General features: G+C 28.5%; 1 protein-coding gene across 3 annotated transcripts in view; it reads left to right on the top strand.

Annotated features, from left to right (window-relative positions):
* The window catches only part of LOC145277042 (uncharacterized), a 52,937-nt gene extending 41,718 nt beyond the window's left edge, over positions 1–11,219 (top strand). For all 3 annotated transcript variants that reach the window (XM_080128677.1, XM_080128678.1, XM_080128676.1), the window contains exons 12-14: positions 504–589; positions 6,424–6,632; positions 8,302–11,219. In XM_080128677.1, the coding sequence (XP_079984803.1) occupies positions 504–589; positions 6,424–6,632; positions 8,302–9,853 (1,847 nt within the window). In that variant the 3' untranslated portion in view covers positions 9,854–11,219. The remainder of the gene's footprint in view (positions 1–503; positions 590–6,423; positions 6,633–8,301) is intronic.
* The last annotated feature ends 10,790 nt before the right edge of the window (positions 11,220–22,009 follow it).

Raw genomic sequence — 22,009 nt, 5'->3', positions numbered from 1 at the left:
GTCAACCAAAATATTTTCTTTTGTGTCTTTCTTCGGCTCATGTCAGTTGAGGTCCTTATTCTTTTCTTAGTCCCATTTTTTTTTTAATAGAAATACAATGTATGTTACATTTTTTAAATAGAAATACAATGTATGTTACATTTTTTGCACCAGCTAATGCCAGATAACCCTGTTAGTAGTTATATGTAGCAAAGAATTGTCTATAATATGTACAGGAATTGTGGTGTGCATTTTCATACAAGAAACAAAGATTTTTTTTTTCCTTGAAACCAACACTTTGTCTAAACTTTAAATAGAATTAGTGTTTTCTGCACTCGCACAATTACTTTTCTAAGTGAGAACGTACGTATATGATGAATGCTGTTTAAAGCTGAATGAAAGAATCTCTTCTCAGTCTTTCAACATGTTTTGCTGTTGTGCGTGAATTTGTCCACTTTGCTATTCCTTGTAGCGAGAAACGTTTAAAAAAACTATCTCAAAAGTTTTGATGTTTTTTTTTTCAGATGATGACGATGACTGGTATTCTAGCGATGAAGATGAAGATGATAAACCCAAGTTGTCAGACATTCTTAAGAATCTTAATAAACAGGTAAATTGCATTCAATTAATCATGTTTTTATAACTGCTTAAAAGAAATTATTTATTGATATTTGGAATTTGATTTAAAACCCCCCCAAAATAATAGAAGCAGCTTTCTCTACATATGTCATCTATTGTAAATATAAGATTTTATAATGCAAAAAATAGGTTTGTTTGGAAATCAAGTTCTTAAAACTGTTCAGCGCACGCCATCATGTAAAATCATGTAAAATAATATAAAATCATATAAAATCATATAAAATCATAAAATCATATAAAATCATATAAAATCATGTAAAATAATATAAAATCATGTAAAATAATGTAAAATCATATAAAATCATGTAAAATCATATAAAATCATGTAAAATCATGTAAAGTCATATAAAATCATATAAAATAATATAAAATCATGTAAAATCATATAAAGTCATGTAAAATCATATAAAATCATATAAAATCATGTAAAATCATATAAAATCATGTAAAATCATATAAAATCATGTAAAATCATGTAAAATCATAAACTCATGTAAAATCATGTAAAATCATATAAAATCATGTAAAATCATATAAAATCATGTAAAATCATGTAAAATCATAAACTCATGTAAAATCATGTAAAATAATATAAAATCATAAAAAATCATGTAAAATCATGTAAAATAATATAAAATCATGTAAAATCATGTAAAATCATAAAAAATCATATCAAATCATGTAAAATCATGTAAAATCATATAAAATCATGTAAAATCATGTAAAATCATAAAATCATGTAAAATCATGTAAAATCATATAAAATCATAAAAAATCATGTAAAATCATGTAAAATCATATAAAATCATGTAAAATCATGTAAAATCATATAAAAATATTGTAAAATCATATAAAATCATAAAATCATGTAAAATCATATAAAATCATAAAATCATGTAAAATCATAAAATCATGTCAAATCATATAAAATCATGTAAAATCATGTAAAATCATAAAATCATGTAAAATCATAAAATCATGTAAAATCATATAAAATAATTAAAAATCATGTAAAATCATGTAAAATCATAAAATCATGTAAAATCATATAAAATCATGTAAAATCGTATAAAATCATGTAAAATCATATAAAATCATGTAAAATCGTATCAAATCATGTAAAATCATATAAAATCATGTAAAATCATATCAAATCATAAAATCATGTAAAATCATGTAAAATCATGTAAAATCATAAAATCATGTAAAATCATAAAATCATAAAATCATGTAAAATCATAAAATCATGTAAAATCATATAAAATCATATAAAATCATATAAAATAATATAAAATCATATAAAATCATATAAAATCATGTAAAATAATATAAAATCATGTAAAATCATGAAAAATCATACAATCATGTAAACCATATAAAATCATGTAAAATCATGTAAATTCATGTAAAATCATAAAATCATGTAAAATCATATAAAATCATTAAAAACAAGTAAAATCATATAAAATCATGTAAAATCATATAAAATCATATAAAATCATGTAAAATTATTAAAAACAAGTAAAATCATATAAAATCATGTAAAATCATATAAAATCATAAAATCATGTAAAATCATATAAAATCATGTAAAATCATGTAAAATATAAAATCATATAAAATCATGTAAAATCATGTAAAATCATGTAAAATCATGTAAAATCATATAAAATCATATAAAATCATATAAAATCATGTAAAATCATGTAAAATATAAAATCATATAAAATCATGTAAAATCATATAAAATCATATAAAATCATGTAAAATCATATAAAATCATATAAAATCATGTAAAATCATATAAAATCATGTAAAATCATGTAAAATATAAAATAATATAAAATCATGTAAAATAATATAAAATCATATAAAATCATATAAAATCATGTAAAATCATGTAAAATCATATAAAATCATGTAAAATCATATAAAATCATGTAAAATCATAAAAAATCATGTAAAATCATATAAAATATAAAATCATGTAAAATCATGTAAAATCATAAAATCATAAAAAATCATGTAAAATCATATAAAATATAAAATCATGTAAAATCATGTAAAATCATAAAATCATATAAAATCATGTAAAATCATAAAAAATCATATAAAATCATGTAAAATGATATAAAATCATAAAATCATGTAAAATTATTAAAAACAAGTAAAATCATGTAAAATCATATAAAATCATAAAAAATCATGTAAAATCATGTAAAATAATATAAAATCATGTAAAATCATGTAAAATCATAAAAAATCATATCAAATCATGTAAAATCATGTAAAATCATATAAAATCATGTAAAATCATGTAAAATCATAAAATCATGTAAAATCATGTAAAATCATATAAAATCATAAAAAATCATGTAAAATCATGTAAAATCATATAAAATCATGTAAAATCATGTAAAATCATATAAAAATATTGTAAAATCATATAAAATCATAAAATCATGTAAAATCATATAAAATCATAAAATCATGTAAAATCATAAAATCATAAAATCATGTCAAATCATATAAAATCATGTAAAATCATGTAAAATCATAAAATCATGTAAAATCATAAAATCATGTAAAATCATGTATAATCATAAAATCATGTAAAATCATAAAATCATGTAAAATCATATAAAATAATTAAAAATCATGTAAAATCATGTAAAATCATAAAATCATGTAAAATCATATAAAATCATGTAAAATCGTATAAAATCATGTAAAATCATATAAAATCATGTAAAATCGTATCAAATCATGTAAAATCATATAAAATCATGTAAAATCATATCAAATCATAAAATCATGTAAAATCATAAAATCATGTAAAATCATAAAATCATGTAAAATCATAAAATCATGTAAAATCATAAAATCATATAAAATAATATAAAATCATGTAAAATCATGAAAAATCATACAATCATGTAAACCATATAAAATCATGTAAAATCATGTAAAATCATAAAATCATGTAAAATCATATAAAATCATTAAAAACAAGTAAAATCATATAAAATCATGTAAAATCATATAAAATCATATAAAATCATGTAAAATTATTAAAAACAAGTAAAATCATATAAAATCATGTAAAATCATATAAAATCATAAAATCATGTAAAATCATATAAAATCATGTAAAATCATGTAAAATATAAAATCATATAAAATCATGTAAAATCATATAAAATCATATAAAATCATGTAAAATCATATAAAATCATATAAAATCATATAAAATCATGTAAAATCATGTAAAATATAAAATCATATAAAATCATGTAAAATAATATAAAATCATATAAAATCATGTAAAATCATATAAAATCATATAAAATCATATAAAATCATGTAAAATCATATAAAATCATGTAAAATCATGTAAAATAATATAAAATAATATAAAATCATGTAAAATAATATAAAATCATATAAAATCATATAAAATCATGTAAAATCATGTAAAATCATGTAAAATCATATAAAATCATGTAAAATCATCAAAAATCATGTAAAATCATATAAAATATAAAATCATGTAAAATCATAAAATCATAAAAAATCATAAAAAATCATGTAAAATCATATAAAATATAAAATCATGTAAAATCATGTAAAATCATAAAATCATATAAAATCATGTAAAATCATAAAAAATCATATAAAATCATGTAAAATGATATAAAATCATAAAATCATGTAAAATTATTAAAAACAAGTAAAATCATGTAAAATCATATAAAATCATATAAAATCATGTAAAATCATGTAAAATCATGTAAAATCGTATAAAATCATATAAAATCATATAAAATCATGGAAAATTATATAAAATCATGTAAAATCATAAAATCATGTAAAATCATAAAATCATGTAAAATCATAAAATCATATAAAATCGTGTAAAATCGTGTAAAATCATGTAAAATCATATAAAATCATGTAAAATAATATAAAATCATATAAAATGTAAAATCATGTAAAATCATAAAATCATGTAAAATCATAAAATCATGTAAAATCATAAAATCATGTAAAATCATATAAAATCATATAAAATCATGTAAAATCATATAAAATCATATAAAATCATGTAAAATCATGTAAAATCATATAAAATCATATAAAATCATGTAAAATCATGTAAAATCATAAAAAATCATGTAAAATCATGTAAAATCATGTAAAATCATGTAAAATCATATAAAATCATAAAAAATCATGTAAAATCATGTAAAATCATAAAATCATGTAAAATCATGTAAAATCATGTAAAATCATATAAAATCATATAATATCATGTAAAATCATATAAAATCATAAAATCATGTAAAATCATATAAAATTCTTAAAAACATGTAAAATCATAAAAAATCATGTAAAATCATGTAAAATCATAAAATCATGTAAAATCATATAAAATCATGTAAAATCATATAAAATCATGTAAAATCATATAAAATCATATAAAATCATAAAAAATCATGTAAAATCATGTAAAATCATATAAAATCATGTAAAATCATAAAAAATCATATAAAATCATGTAAAATCATATAAAATCATGTAAAATCATGTAAAATCATGTAAAATCATAAAAAATCATATAAAATCATGTAAAATCATATAAAATCATGTAAAATCATGTAAAATCATGTAAAATCATAAAAAATCATGTAAAATCATGTAAAATCATGTAAAATCATATAAAATCATATAAAATCATAAAAAATCATGTAAAATCATGTAAAATCATATAAAATCATGTAAAATCATGTAAAATCATGTAAAATCATATAAAATCATAAAATCATGTAAAATCATATAAAATCATAAAATCATGTAAAATCATATAAAATCATGTAAAATCATATAAAATCATGTAAAATCATAAAATCATGTAAAATCATGTATAATCATAAAATCATGTAAAATCATAAAATCATGTAAAATCATAAAATCATGTAAAATCATATAAAATCATGTAAAATAATATAAAATCATGTAAAATAATATAAAATCATATAAAATCATATAAAATCATGTAAAATCATGTAAAATCATATAAAATCATGTAAAATCATATAAAATCATGTAAAATCATATAAAATCATGTAAAATCATAAAATCATGTAAAATCATATAAAATCATGTAAAATCATGTAAAATCATATAAAATCATGTAAAATCATATAAAATCATAAAATCATGTAAAATCATATAAAATCATATAAAATCATGTAAAATCATGTAAAATCATATAAAATCATATAAAATCATATAAAATCATGTAAAATCAAAGTAAAACTGACGATGATGATGATTACGAGCATGTGTTATTAACACAAGATATTTTGTTGATATTACGTTTGAGTGGAAACCATGATTGTCATTTTTATAAAGAAATGATTCTTGCGAGTTTGAATACTTGCTTATTGATTAAATCTGGTTTAAGTGAAAAATTGGGAGGGTAGGGGTTGTTTAGAAATGGAAACGGCAATAACTCTATCTGGGTCTAACTGGCTTCCTTCAAAGGAGAAAGTTCCATGGGAGTATGAAATTCGCAAACCGTCCCCGGTTGCATGTATATCCCTGTTAGGGGAGATGACGACATTAAGTTTTTGCAACTCTTATAAGGAGGTATCAATGTTCACCTACATACAACGCCTGGACCACCCATCTGGTACTAACCAGTCTCAACGTTGCTTAACTTCAGTGATCCAATGAGAACTGCTATATCAATGTGATTATGTTGTTTGCATTAATTTTATTTTATTTTATTTTTTTTTTCAGCCTCCCAAACCTCCACCTTCTACTAACAATCAGAATTTATCTACACAAGGATCAAATTCTGCAATGAATATAATGCAGATGATAAATGCTATCCGAAGTCAACCCAATTCAACTCCAGGGGTTCCATCTCAGCCTCTTTCAGGAGGGATGACACCCATGAATTCCAACATCCCTTCTAACATAAGCAATACAGGATCTTCAGCAGCAAGGTAAGATATTCATGATTATCACTTTGGGTTTTTATAAAATACTAGCCTGGGTGCCCGGCATTACCCGGTGTTTGGAAGTGTGTGTTGAGCAAAAACACAAAAAAAAAAAATAAAAAGGTGGCAGGCAGGCTTGAACCTGTGACGTGAAGAAGGAAAAGAATGTGAAAAAAAAAATGCGACCTCTTGCTGTTATACCCATCACCATACCGGAAATGACATAAGTTTAAATTAAGGCTAGTCAATTGAAAAGAGGGGATGACTTTCGAAAATATCGCCGAAAAAAGCGACCCTTTTCTGTAGAAAAGTGCTCAGTTAAGGGTAAAGGTATTAATGTTTTTGGTTAATTTTTTGATATTTGTCGTCTGAAGTGTTGAGCTTTAAAATGATACCAATCTCATGAAAATCCGTTGCCTCTGTTGAAGGTGTTAGACAAACATGATGATTGCAACGTCTTGCCAGACGAGTGCCACTCCCTCAGACACTTAGTCCATGAGCCCAAATGCATGAGGGAGTATCTATACAAAGATATTACAGAGTCTTAGCTTTGTACGACAGCTAAATCTCTCTCTCGGTTCAAAATGTTGAGATCCAGCAACAGGCAAGAGCAAGATAGCCAGCAACAAGTTAAACTGCAGACCAGCTTAATGCGGGTACTGGTCTCCCGCTTTATGGTTTTTTAAATCAGAGATTTACTTCTAGAAAAATTGCTTTCACCACGGCTTACGGGAGCCCTCTCCACCCCAACACATATATACATACACACAAATATACATGGTGCTAGTGGCCGTTGACCCTGAAAAAGGGTTCATTCGCCCTTTGAAAGGTCTTGTTTTTAATCCTTCAGGGAGATTAGCCACCCTCCTCACCAAACAAGTCTGGTAGGGGAACCAGTTTAGTCGCCAGACAGACATACATACACATGTAAACAGATATTGTTTTGATTATTTTGATTATTCCGATTACTGTTGTCATTTTGACTGTTATTTGCATAACGTTTTGATCGATATATCTATGACCTTCTTCAAGTCTGGAATCTTTCTGTCAAACTCTGAAATCTGCAAAAACCCATGGTGCAACAGATAAGGTAGTTAGTGAAAAATTCAATTGTAAGAAACACTCTTCTGGAAGTTGAAGATTCAATCTTTAATGTGGGTGATACTTAGGGTACAATTGTGAATTACTTAGGACTTCTGCCTGATAATGGCTGATGAAACAAAAGCATGTTACACCCGCGGATTAAATAAAGGGTGCTGTTTGAAATTCTGTGCAGATTCTCGAGTTTGACAAAATACACCTGGAGGAGGTTAAAGGTTACGTTGGCCGAAACGTTATATGAATAATCCAAATAATATGAATTATCGTCATCTCGTTCAGAATGGTTTTGATTTGTCTAAAATGAAATAGGCCCGTGTGAATAACGTCCATTTTGTTGATTTATATTCACATGCTCCTTTTAATCGACTAATCAAAATTCTGAATACATTGTTAGCTTTTTTGATATAACAAGGTTTGTCTTTTGTTTGTCTTCAATATCAGCACAACTGAACCATCATACTTGACTAATAACTATGCATTTTCATTTCACTTCTGTTATAAAAAGAAATCCAATTACTTCCAAAAACATTTTCTTTTAAAGATTAACTAATTCTTGAATTTTTTTTTTTTTTAGTTCTGTGACTTCAAGAAGAGATCCTCGACTACAAGCACAAAAAGGAAACACATCCGTTGAGACGAAAGCTATCTCCTCGTCCTCGTCCTCTGCCACCAAGAAACCCGATCCGAGATTATTATTGGGTAAAGCTACATTAACTTCACCAGAAGTTCTTCCCCCTCGTCTCCCATCGCCGCCAGATGCTATCATCAATGGGATTCCCTCTGTCGAGTTACCCTATCAACTGTTTGAAGTTTCAACAAGCAGATCTCCGCTTTCCGCTACAGTTGATGTATTTGATCCAAGATTTAAAACTGATCCTCGTGTTCAAAAATTTCTTAGCAATCCACCTGAATGCTTAAAGCAGAAAGCTGGATCTCTACAAACGGACAAAATGCTAAAATCACTTGGTGTACCCAATACCAATCGTATTGAAGATATGTCAAGTTCTGTACCACCGCCTCCGATGTTATCACCTTTTCCACCTGCAACTGGACTCCCACCAGCTTTACTGCGACCTCATGATCCACGTCTTCTGCGAGGCGGACCACAGAATCCTCGTATTATGGGTAAAAAGTCTGAGGATCTGGATTCCCAAGATCCCTTAAATAAACCTCTCGATCCGCGACGCCAGATGAGAGGTGGAAATGATCCTAAATCCATGGAACCTAGATTTTCTCGACAACAGTCAAATCCAATGCCTACTGGAAGTTTACGGGCTCCAGATCCTCGTTTATTGAGACAACAGGATGCTAAAAATCCACCCAGCCGTTTGTCTGGAGATCCCCGTGCCAATCGGCAGCAATCACCTGTGAGGGAGCAGCCAAGTCTTCCCACGTTACTATTGCCACCATTGCCGAATGCAAACTCTCAATCCGATAATTCAGTCAATCCACGAGGACCAAGAACTCCAATGGATCAACAAAAGTTTGGTCTTCGTGGTTCCATTCCACCTCCACATCGACCTAATGATCCGCGTTCAATGAGACCAGAAAATCAAAATAAAAATTCTGATCCAAATCAATCACAAAATACAGACTCTGCACAACCAAAACTGGATCATCGGAATGATCCCCGGTTCAAACGGAAACCAGCTGCCGATTCTAACAATTCCCAGCTACCTCCCCCGATTCGAAAGTTTATAGGTCAGCGCAAGGGTAGCATGGAATACAGTTCGCCATTGGGTGTTGAAATGGACAAACCAGAACAAAGTAGTGGCTACAATAGTTATAATCGTCCGCCTAATGCAAACCGTCAAATGGGCATTGGTAACAAGCCACGGACTAGTGGGATGGAGAATCCTCCTCCTCATCTTCCACCTGGAAACCCACCTCTTCCTCCTCCTCCCCTCCCCCCTCCTCCGCCGCCACCACCTCCAGTTAGTAACGAATCCTTACAAAGTGATCTACGAGACGTGGGCACTGGAGATTCAGAACTTTCCGCTCCACCTCCTGGGTTTCCCCCGCCGTTACCTCAAAATTTACCATATCAACCAGTGCCACTCCCTGATCAACCTAAACTTAAAGATTTATTCAAAACAATTGATCCAACGGCATCTCCTTTTTGTTAACAGAAAAAATGTTTGAAAATGTTGAGATTTATGCATAAAAAGGTTGTTGTCTCTTTGTTTTCTTTTGCAATTTTCCTACAAATATTTTAGTTGTATTTTTGCGCCCACAATTTCTCTAAAGATAACTAATGACGTCGAACAAACAGAAAGAATTGTGCAAGTTGACAGAGAAACGCTTTTTTTTCTCTCCAAACTTTAAATGATGTCAAGATTTTATCTCTCCTGCTTCTTTGTAATGTTAGAAGCTGCTTTTTGAAATCATCATCATCATCATATTAAACTCCTGCATAATTATTACACCCTTTTTTTGTCAATACTTATTTAAAAAGAAAATCTGTTTAATACTATGAAGACAATATAAACAAATGATGTACTTTCGATGGTGCATTTTCACCTTGATATCAGTCATCAACTACTTGCCAGTTTATTTTCATAACCAGTTTGAGTAGTAGTTTATGGGAACAACGACAAATGGCTGGATTGTTTGTTCAAACTATTGGTCTCATATTGGTTGTTATTCTCACAATGTTTCGACAAGATACATCTGAAACGTGAAAATAACACTGAAGATGAAAAAAATTTAGTCTAAAGAATCCAAATAATACACAACTAATGTATATTCCATCTTTGTTAACAAAGGATTTGAATTATTAAAAACAAGCAATTGCAATACTTATGCATTAACTTAATAATAATACTTAATATTATCTATAAAATCCAACTAATTGTAATTTCTTTTTGTTAAAAAACATTTATTTACCAGAAGATTGGCTTGCTGTACTCGTTGACTACGACAGTTGACATGTACATTTGTATATTTGTAAAATAATTCAAGAGTCATGTTAACTATTTTATTTGTTTGCAGTCATAAACTTAATGCATAAGAATGCTTTTAAGATATTTTCCAATTTGTTGAATGATACACTTTTTTTTTTAATTCTTTTATCATTCACATGAACTGTTTGGTTTTATGGTAGTTGAGTAGTTTTAATTGCTGAGAAAAGTATTTTTTATTTAGAAGTGAATTGTTTTTCTTAAAAATATATTTTCAACTGGACAAAAATAAAAGTTGAACAATCATGTTTATATTTCACAACAAAAATGTTGAGATTCTACAACAAAATGATCATGTTATTGATAAAATTATTTGCTATAAAATATCAGAGAAGGAAATGCAAGGAATCACTTCTTTTATGAGCTGCTTGAAGTTGTCAATCAGTTGTGAGAAATGTCCAAATTTTGTATATTTCCAAAGAAAACACAAAAAGAAGGGAAAATTTTGTCTGAGAAAAGAATTGTCTAAAATTTTAGAAAAATAGAGACCAGATAAACTTGTGTTGAAACAATAAACTAAAAAAAAAATTTTTTTTTTTTAAGCATTTTTTTTTTGTGTTCAATCCAGATCGATTTATGAAACAAGTGTTTTTTTTTTTATAAGTTGCCAATCAAGCTTTGGAAAGTCATTAGTTTTTGTGAACCATGTTTTAAATCATGTGAATTTGTTTTACAACTACTCAAGAACAAAAGTTGAATGCGTTTCTGTTAAAATAAAAATTTAACAATTTTTGCATCAAACTTTGGAACTACAAATATTTGAACGCTTCAATTGATCTTTAGAGCATGGAAAATTTGGAATCCTTTCTGAGCAAATAAAAAAAACAATCGAGTCCTAAAAAATTGTCTCTGCAAAGGCACAAACAATGCAAAATGTGATGTGAGATGAAGTCGACTCTTCCTAGACAACATTAGAAAACAACTTGTATACACTGTCATGTAAAATATGATTGGACTTTTAAAGTTCAATGAAAACTAATGCTGTAAGATAAGAATTTGATTAAGAGCATTGCTACAATTCTCAAGAATCATGGTCACAGATAATTGGCCAATTAGATAGTCTCACAGACTATGAAATCTGTGATGTCGACTTCAAATCTAATCTGTAATGTTAAATTATGCAGGTGTTTTCTAGCTTTCATGTCAATAAATTGTACACTTATTTACAATTGTTTTTCTCTCTCGCTATTCAAAAACGTTAGAAGCATTGATATGCTCTAAAACGATGAAACCAAACTTTAGTAGAATGTTTTCTTTATATTGTAAACTTGAATAATAAAAGTCTTGGGAGTGATGGTGGTTAAGTGGTTAACTACACTGAATGTCAACCTGGGTGTGCCAGGTTCAAATCTAGTTTTTTCTACAAAAACACACCTCTCATAACTCACACTTGACTTTGCGTCTAACCTTTTGGAAAGAGGGTAACTTTTGTTATTATTATTATTACTATAGCAATAATAGTAATAATAATATTAACACTAATAGTAATGATGATAATAATAGTAATACTATTAATAATAATATATAAAAAAACAACTTCGGTCAAATTGATCATTTTCTATGTCCAGCAATGAAAGTTTGACCTGATCATCATCACAATAAAGAGAATCGAAGTGCACTATTAAAACTTTCATTCTGATCAATTCATTTAGGTGTTAACAATTTATGTCTCAATTTTGAAATGTCAGAAAATTGATTTCTGATGCAATAAATTTTTCATATCCATGCAAATAGTTTTAATTTTTATGATTTCACAATAAATCGGCATTGAAAGTTTATTACGTCATAATTAATCTCATCTTAATTGTAAGGTTCACTTATATAGTTTTGTCGCTCACCATTAATTTAATATAAAATGCTTTACATAGGCTGTTAAAATAAACAATTCAGAAATGTTTTATTTGAAATCCAATTTAAGGTAAGTTTTTTTTTTTTTTTTTCAAACCTTTCTAAACATTAAGTGTGATTCCACGAAAATAAATAATGCCAATTCAATATTGCAGTTATTCAGATAGCTGAATACAACTGATTTAGCATGACACTGCAACTGAAATCACTCTCAAATGCCTTCACAAATGAAAACAAAATAAAGGGTTTTTGTGCTTGGCATAATGGATGAAATATGAAATATTTAAATATTAATGTATTTATGGAAAGTATAAACACAAAATTCATTCTAACGATCATTAAAGTAGCAACTTTTGTTCAAGTAATCATATACAAAAAATTGTTTATAAGTTTTGTTTTAGAATTTAAAAAACTTGCGCATTTTGTTATTTGCCGTGAAGCAAAACATTTGTAAAGTGATTTTTATTAAAAATACAAAATCATTTCTATTTACTTAGAAACAAATTTAAAAAATGACAAAAATTAAATATGCCATGTTGATTAAAAAAATAAAAATAATTCAAAACCTGAATATTTTTATACAAAAAATGCATAGAAATGTTTAAGTTATCTTTTCAATTAACAAATTTTTTAAAACGTAATTTTAAAAAACAGTTGATCCAAACTAAGAATTTTGATACTTTATCACCAGAAATACATTTTTCTCAAAAAAAAAAAACGAAACAAAAAAAAAACAATATTTTTGTTTTATTGTAAATTAATTTCAACATTTTTTTTTTTTTTCATTTTTTTTTTTTATGCATTTGAATTATTTAGCTGAAAGAAAGCTTTTTCTGGCTGTCTTGAAAGTTAAATTAAATCTGATTTGTATGTAACCTCAACTAATACTGCTACTACTAATAATACTACTACTAATATTATTATTATTATTATTATTATTATTATTCCCTTCCTAGGAGTTTGCACATTAACCATCATCAAAGATTTCTCTTTGCGAGCAGTCTGGTGTTCCCTGAGATCTGAGTGACAGCCGTAGCTGAAAGAAAGCCTTTTCTGGTTGTCTTGAAAAACTAGATCTTCATAATCAGATATAATTTGTGTGTAATCTCAACTACTACTACTACTACTTCTACCATTATTATTAGTAGTAGTAGTATTTTTATGAATATTAGTATCATTTTTTATGAGTATTAATTTTTTTATGAGTATTATTATTATTATTATTAATTATTAATATTTTATGAGTATTATTATTTTTTATGAGCAGTATTAGTATTCACAGTTACACAGTGAACAAGTGAATCTGATTTCCAATTTAATTAGAATTGGGCATAATATGAATATACTCTGTTGTTGGAATACACATAACTTTGTATGGGAAATAAATAATTGAAATGGGAGGATTTCTATTGAAACTACAATCACTCAAATGTGTTGATCTGCAGTAAAACATGAGGTATTAAAAAAAGATGAAGATGCTGATGATCTGAAACAAAATAATTTTAGTTTGGATAAAAATCACTGGATTTTATAATTAATAACCCTAAAAGTGTTGATATGCCATAAAAAAAATCACTTAATCATTTTTAAATAAAAAATATTCAACAATGCAAATTTTTAATTTTATATACTGGATGGAAAAAAAAATTAAAAACTATTTTTTTTTATCAGAAATAAGTTGGTTTCAGAAAGCCTATTTGAGTGACATCAAATACAGAGATGGGCTAAATCTGTTCATTTCATTGTCAGATAATTGGAGTACTGATTTTGAAATCTTTATGCATGATATATATATATAGTAAACTACAAGAAAAAATAAAAATAGGTTTTCTTAATTTCAGTATTTTTGATTTTTTTTTATAAAGCGATATTTTATTAGAAACTCTTTGAATTCAACTTTTATGAAATGCAAAACATGTTTACAACACATTTGTCCTCTCACCAAACATCGAACATCAATGTTCTTTAAGGATTCTAATCCTGGCCTGGTCAAAATACTGAAACTATTCCCATATGTGGCCAGTCCTCTTCATATCTACCTCTTGACCATAATGCTAGATATTTTTTTCTTTAACGTGGAAAATGTTGTCATACTAGATGAAGACCTACGAATAATGTAACCAAATCCATCTGCAATGTCTAGGAATTCTTCCTCTATTAGTGATGGTGATTGGCCGTGTTTTTTACTTTTTGATTATTACAAAATATTTTTTCAAAGGAAATTAGCAAAAAAAAAACAAAGTAAAAAAAACAAACAAACGTATATTTCATCTGATAGTGTTCTTTTCAATGCTTTCGATTATTGTATGTTGGATAGCTTAAAATAGTCACGATACTATAATATCTTAAACTTTTCAACTTGATTGAAAATATCCAAGATAAAAAGTAGTTCATGATCTGTCGGATGGATACGCTCATGGAGTATGGGATCACTCACATCATGTTCAAATCTTAGTGCATTTATTACGTTCAATAGTGTTGATGAGAAATTTGTAATTTCCCCCAAATTTCTTTTGTTTGACAATTGCATACAATAAATAAAAAAATTTCAACAAGAGGTTTGCGCACGGTGAAAACTAACCAAGCAGTTTTTGTCTGTTTTGAAATTTGGAAAATGACATTTGAAAATTTTTATTAACCAATTCTAATTAGCATTAAAATGAAGACAGCAAACGTTTTTGTAGTGAATGATTGTTCATATATTGTAAAACACACAAACCAAAAATGAATTATTTCCAAAGCTTGAATATGGAATTTTTTTTAAAGGCTGTTATGACAAACTTTAAAGATTTTTCTCTGCTTTCCATGCTTTTCTTTTTTACTATGCATTATTTACTCTGAAATAAAAATTCTTGAAAAATTAATTTATGAAAAAATTTACGACTAATGAGAATAATAATGAAATTAGGATTTCTGCTATTTTCTATTTTGCTATTGTTTCGCTCTTTAATTATGTGTATATAAGTAAGTCTCTCCAAAAATCTGCTAATTTATGTTTTTCACTTACGTTTATCTCCATGGACATTTTTGTTTCTTTTTATAACCAAACAAGTTTCCTATTTCCTGGAAAATATTTTGCTTGTGCGCACACATATATATATATATATATATATATATATATATATATATATGCATGCATGAAAGTGAGACATTTTTTGTTTTTCAATTTGTAAATAGAAATATAATAACGCATCTTATTTATTCTAAATATTCTTGAACATGTTCCCCATTTGCCATTAATCATCTGTGATAGAACAAAATCCACTCCAATAAACTGGATTAAACTCAGGGACCACTATGCGAGTGGATATAAAATTCATTGATTCATTGCAAGGAGACAGAAAATATGCATCGCAATGACTGGCATTTTGCTAAGCCTCATTGCACACACCAAGCGAAACTGTAGACAAAAATTCATGATGCAAATATTCAGTTTTTAATGTAAAAAAAAAAAAAAAAAAATTGAAAAATATACATAATTTACTATTTATTTGTGAAAAAAAAATTTTCAATTTTAATTGGTTGTGGAGACATACACGAGAAGAAAAACATGAAACGTTTATTACAACCTAATGGTTTAATTATTTTCAATATTTAATTTAATGGTTTAATTATTTTCAATATTTAATTTGATGGTCTAATTATTTTCAATATCTAAAACCCTTATCCCTGAGTGGCCATTGGGCCTTGATAAGTGGTGAACTCCATGTAAAAAAAAAAAAAAAAAATATTTCTTAGTTTTTAACTTTTTTTTTCTATACTTGACAATTCTATTTGGTTGATTGATTTTGATAACTTTAAAAATTATTTTTCAAGTCCGTTTTTTCTACCAATTAGTTTGTTTTTGTTTTCACTAATATTTGTGTAATCACTCTGAAATAGCCATTTTTATTGTGCTCTAAAAGCAATTTGATGAGCTCGTTTATAAATAGTTCATTCTTTTTTTTTTTTTAGTTTATTTTTGCCTCGTTTAATGCAAAAGAAATTCTATGGAAGTGGTTAAAACGATTTCTTATGCAATATTATACTGTCTCACAAAACCGAAATCGTCTACAGGAAAATATGATTTAAATATACTTTTTTTGGCAGCAAAAAAAAAAAATCTGTTGGTAAATGTACATATGTTTAAATAATGCTAAATGAATTTTTTTCTTTTTGTAAAATTGGTTACAGGATGGTTGCAAATCTTGTACATAAAATTTGTTGATCTAAACTAATTGTTGCGAATGAAGCCATTGACTTTTTTTTTGTTTCTACCTCGTTCTTTTTCTTTTATTGTCCCCCCCCCTTTTTGCATTTGTTCAATCTTTTCCGTTTTTTTTTTAAACTGTTCAGAATAATTTTCCTCATTTAATTCAATCCTTATTTTATGTTTTATTTTTCTTTCAAGATTAGTTTTTATTTCTTAGCATCCAAAGTTCCAATTTTTATTTTCCCCTGTAAAAATTATTTCAAATAAAAGCATTTAGTATGTAAGAATTTCTTGTCTTTTTTTTTTTGTTTTTTTTGTTTAAATCTTTTTCTGGTGCTTATGCAGTACTACGGCACAATCGCGTTGACACACCAGTTCTTGCCAGATCACCAAAGTTAAGCAACAGTGAGCCTGCTCAGTACCAGATGGGTGACCATTTGGGAAGACTGTACTGCGCTGAGTCTTGGAAATTTCCAGGTTGGTATTTGGGGGCACGTTTAACGTACTGAGGGAGATGCACCTTTGAATCAAGACAGAAAGCAACGGAAACTATCGTCTTTACTTGTCGTCCCAAGATTACCATGGCTTTACAATTTGCCGATGCTGTAAAACATGATGCAGTATGATTTGATTTCAAATAAATGCATTTTAAGTAAAAACACAATTACGTACTTACTTGTCATGTCAAAATTAGTAAAAAATGATCAAGAAGATTTGCTTGAACTATTTTTACAAAAAAATATGGATATTACCAGTCTGTCGTTTTCTGTTTGAAATGACTGGTTACATTTTTTTTGTCAAAATCATAGACTGCAGTTACCTCCCCTAGATTTTAACTCTTCAACCTTATCAAGTATAATTAAACAGTATTATTTGATAGATTTATTTTTACTTGTAATTATTTTTCTACTTTATATTTTTTATTGTAATTTTTACAAATTTTAATCCCACACGTACGTAATAGGGTTTTACTTAAAATGCGTTCATTTGAAAATTGATTGCATAAACACATTTAAAAAAAAATTATTTTCACCAAAGTCTGCAATTCTGTTTGAGGTTGCATAAATTGGTGCATCTCTTCATCTGATCGAGGGTATTTATTGCGTTCCTTTTATTTGCTTCTCTACAAAGACAAAATCAGTTTCATCTGAGAGAATGGTGCTCCCTCAAAAGCATTATATACTTGGGTACATAAAAATTCCATCCACATATCCACACAAATATGAGGGAGTCATCCTCTTCTTGGAGAATGGACTTTTGAGCTTTCTAGTTTAGATAGTGTGTGTCATTGGTTGCCTCAATTCCAACTTTAACTCTTATGTACAAAATCGTCTTTTATTTGTAAATCCATTTGTATAGTATTTTATTTGTAGTGTTTTGATTTTCAAATAGATGGGTTGAGGGGTTTTGTTTTTAAGGTGTTGTACATCCAAATCAAACTTGGTATTTTTTTGGGGGACTAGACCCATAGTAATCCAAATGTTTCTGATTGGAATTTACAGAAGAGACCAAAATAAACAATATTGACATTAAATGAAACCTTTTCATTTTTTTTCCTCACTTAAAGGATCAATTACCCCCCCCCCGCAACCACCACGTTTGTTATGAATGCTTAGTTTCTTCAAGTGATACTTTTTTAAACCAAAATATGATAGCTGTTGTCACTGCAGTAAAATTCATTTTCTTCTCATCTATTTTTATGTTATTTTCTTTTTTGAACTTCAAATTTTATCTGGTCTGTTCCAATGGAAATCTCAATCAGAAAAAATTGAAAATATTCATGTTGATATGGACCCCATTCTGAAGAAGCACCTTTATTTAATTTTTTTTAATGAAATCAAAAAATAATTTTTTTGATTTCGTTCAATAAAAAAAAATCGTCTCAATTAAACAAAACAAAAATCAAAATTAGTGGCTTCATTTGGAAAGTTGACACAGTTCTGGTTGAAATAAAAAGTAAAAGAAAAAAAAAAAAAGATTGAAGTGATGACCGATCATATAATAAGGTTTTGACATGTTTTTAGATATACATTGCAAAGTTTTATTGGTGCTTCTTTACTATTCACCATGAATGAGATTTCAAATAAAAACACTTTGACGTCCTTATCATACTAAAGTGAAACACAAAACAAAAAAATAATTGAAGGGGAGAATAGTTACAAGTAAAAATCAATTTGATCATAACTTGCAGTTCTATTGTATTACGTTGTTCATTTTTATTTGCTTAAATAAAAGACTGACTTATCTCCCCCACTTTATTTCAACTTCCGGTACTATCGCTCTAATCAATGATGGATCAGGAAAATATAAGACTAATGTTAATTTTTAATAAAAAATTCTATGCAATCTTTTACTTTTTATTGTTTTTCTATTTTTTTTTTTCTGAAAATATTTTATTCTGCATGTAAACATCAAGAGTGTTTTTTCTTGCGATTTTCAATTGTGACAAATCGTAAAGTAGCTGAGCAGCAGCTTAGTTCCCACAAGATTTTGTAAATAACAGAGTTCTGAATAGAGGCAAGTACCCTCTGTATTTCGTCCTATGATTGATAACACGCTGTACGACATACAAATATCTGTATGTGATGTTGTCAAATTTATTATTCATCTATCTATATATCTATCTATATATCTAGCGGAATAACAAAGTTGAATTGTGGGAAATGATTGTTTAGTGAGCACTGGAGGTGCAGAGGGGGTCAAAGGGTCATGCTGTGACATGAATCAAACTCTGTGACCAATCAAGTTGCACTGGGGTGGTATAGGGGTGCGAATGGGGATCATATTTGACGTGTCAGGGTTTCCGGTTTTGATTAATTTAGTTGAGTTGGGTTCAGGATGTCGAAAAGACAAGATGGAGTACTGCTGCCACATCTGAGCAGGAGCTGCTAAAAGCAGCCTATCCTGCTTGACAGAGTACAAAATAGACTTTGTGGTTTAGTGGGGGATGCCCTTTTCTCTTCTCTGCAGCCTCTCTCCCACAGAAGAAACGTTGTGAGCCTGTCTTTGTTTATCGTTATTTCCATGGCAAGTGCTCGTCTGAGCTTCAATCTCTGGTTCCCCCCTCGCCAATCTTTCATGATGAATACCTATCGAGCTGAAACCACTGTCAATAATTTTCCCCACTCTTTATCTGTGCCTAAATCAAAACGTAGATTCCATGAACAAAGCTTCTTTCTTAGAAGTGCACGCCTGTGGAACTCTTTTCCGTTTGCCTGTTTCCCACCTGACTACAACTTGGATGTCTTCAAGTCCAACATAAACAAATTCCTGATGAACCACCCTCATAAGTAAGACACTTTATCAAATCTCCAAACCCTTATCCCCAAGTGGCTTCTGGGTCTTGATAGGTGATGACCATGATGTAAAAAAAAAAAAAAGAATGATGGGTTCCAAATGGAACTACAAGCCAAAGATCGTCATTCACTCCAGTTTCTGCTGTGACGAAATGCCTGGGAGTGAATAAAAAAATATATAAAACAACTATTCGTCTTGGGTTCCTGTCTTGCCTGCATCTTTGATTGTAACAGAACCAGCTTGACGAATTCTCCAGAAGGTATGTCGTCACGTTCGGGTATTATTGTATATGTGCAATGGGGAAAGAGGTGGCTGGTTAATTTTAATGCACCTAAAACCAAACTCCTATCTTTACATCATTAACGCTCTGACCCTGCAACCTCTTTCCAACAGAAGAAACGTTGCGAGCTTGTCTCGACTCTATCATTATTTTCATGGCAAGTGCTCGACTGAGCTCCAATGTATGTTCCTCCCTTGTTAAACTTTTACAAGAAACACTCGCAGGGCTTCAACTACTATCAACAATTTCCCCCAGTCTGTGTGCCTAAATCTAGAAAGCTTCTTTCATAGTATTGCCTGCCTGTGGAACTCAATTCCGCTGGCCTACTTTCTAGTTGACTACAATATGCTTGTCTTCAAGTCTAATATAAAAAAGTTCTTACGTTGCTAAATTTTTGAGATGAGGATTGGTTACTTGTATCGTTAGGATTCATTAGGCTACTGTTCTCATCTAGAGTGTGATTTTCACAACGTTTCGGTCGATGTAACCTACGACCTTTTTCAGGTATATCTTGTCAAACTCTGGAATGCTTCTGTCGAACTCGGGAATTTGGATGGAATTTCGAACGGAACTCTTTATTTACTTCACAGGGGTAGAGTGCTCTTGTTTCATCAGCCATAACTGGGTAGAGGTCCTAAGTAATTTGTAATTGTAATTTTTGATCGCCTCCACTGAGGATTGAACCTTCAACCTTCAGGAGAATATCACTTTTTACAATTGATTTTTTCAAGTGGTTAAACCACTGCGCCACGGGTTGAGTTCGACAGAAACATTCCCAAGTTCGACAAGATACACCAAATAATAAAAAAAAAAACATTGTTGAGGCATCCTCTTAAATAATCAAATTCTATCTGATTTCCACCATTAACCGTACACTTATTAACTCTTATCCTCGAGTTGCTTTTGGGCCTTGATAAGTGGAGACTTCCTTGAGTAAAAAACAAAAGAAAACTTGTCTGCTTTCATTGATTTTTCACATACAGTTACTTCCCTTGTATTTTCCATAATCGCAGTTTTTTTACTTTTTTTAATTTAAAGATTTTTTTTTAATTTAAAGATTTTTTTTTACTTAAAAGATTTTTTTTTCTCTCTCTCTCTCTCTCTCTCTCTCTCTCTCTCTCTCTATATATATATATATATATATATATATATATGTATAAAAGTGACCTTATTGTGTGTTTGCGGAATGGTCTCTATCAAACTATTTTTTCAATTTTTGGTCCACAGACTTGAAACTTTAGGGGATTCATTTTGATACATTCACTTTGCGTCCGAGATAAGGAAAAAGTTGAACATACTTCAAAGGTTGAGCAACAATTAAAATTTTCCACAGAGGTTTTAAAATCTTCACTCTTCCTTGTTGCAATGCTGTGGTCTTGCATTGGAATATGACTTTTTTTTTTATTGTTAATCCAGATGCTTTTGCTGCATTAGCCAACCTATCAACTATTTCTTGCGCTTCCTCAAAGGATGTGGCAACAAGCACAGCATCACAAAAGAATTATTTTACTTCTTATAAGCTTTTTAGGAGTAAAGGTCAAGTCCAGAAGCTTGTCAAAACATGAAGCCTCCCACCGACAAGAACACTTCACTTCAGTTTATGTCAGATGGGGATCAGAGCGTTGATGATGTAAAGACAAAAGCTTGGTTTTAGATGCATTAAAAGTAACAAGCCACCTCTTTCCCCATTGTACAACGTGCTCAA

The sequence above is a fragment of the Euprymna scolopes genome, chromosome 5 (genome assembly GCF_053919585.1).
Source record: "Euprymna scolopes isolate OS-2025 chromosome 5, ASM5391958v1, whole genome shotgun sequence".
Classification (NCBI taxonomy): domain Eukaryota; kingdom Metazoa; phylum Mollusca; class Cephalopoda; order Sepiida; family Sepiolidae; genus Euprymna; species Euprymna scolopes.
The sequence above is the reverse complement of the archived record's forward strand: the minus strand, read 5'-3'. Positions and strand labels throughout refer to the sequence as shown.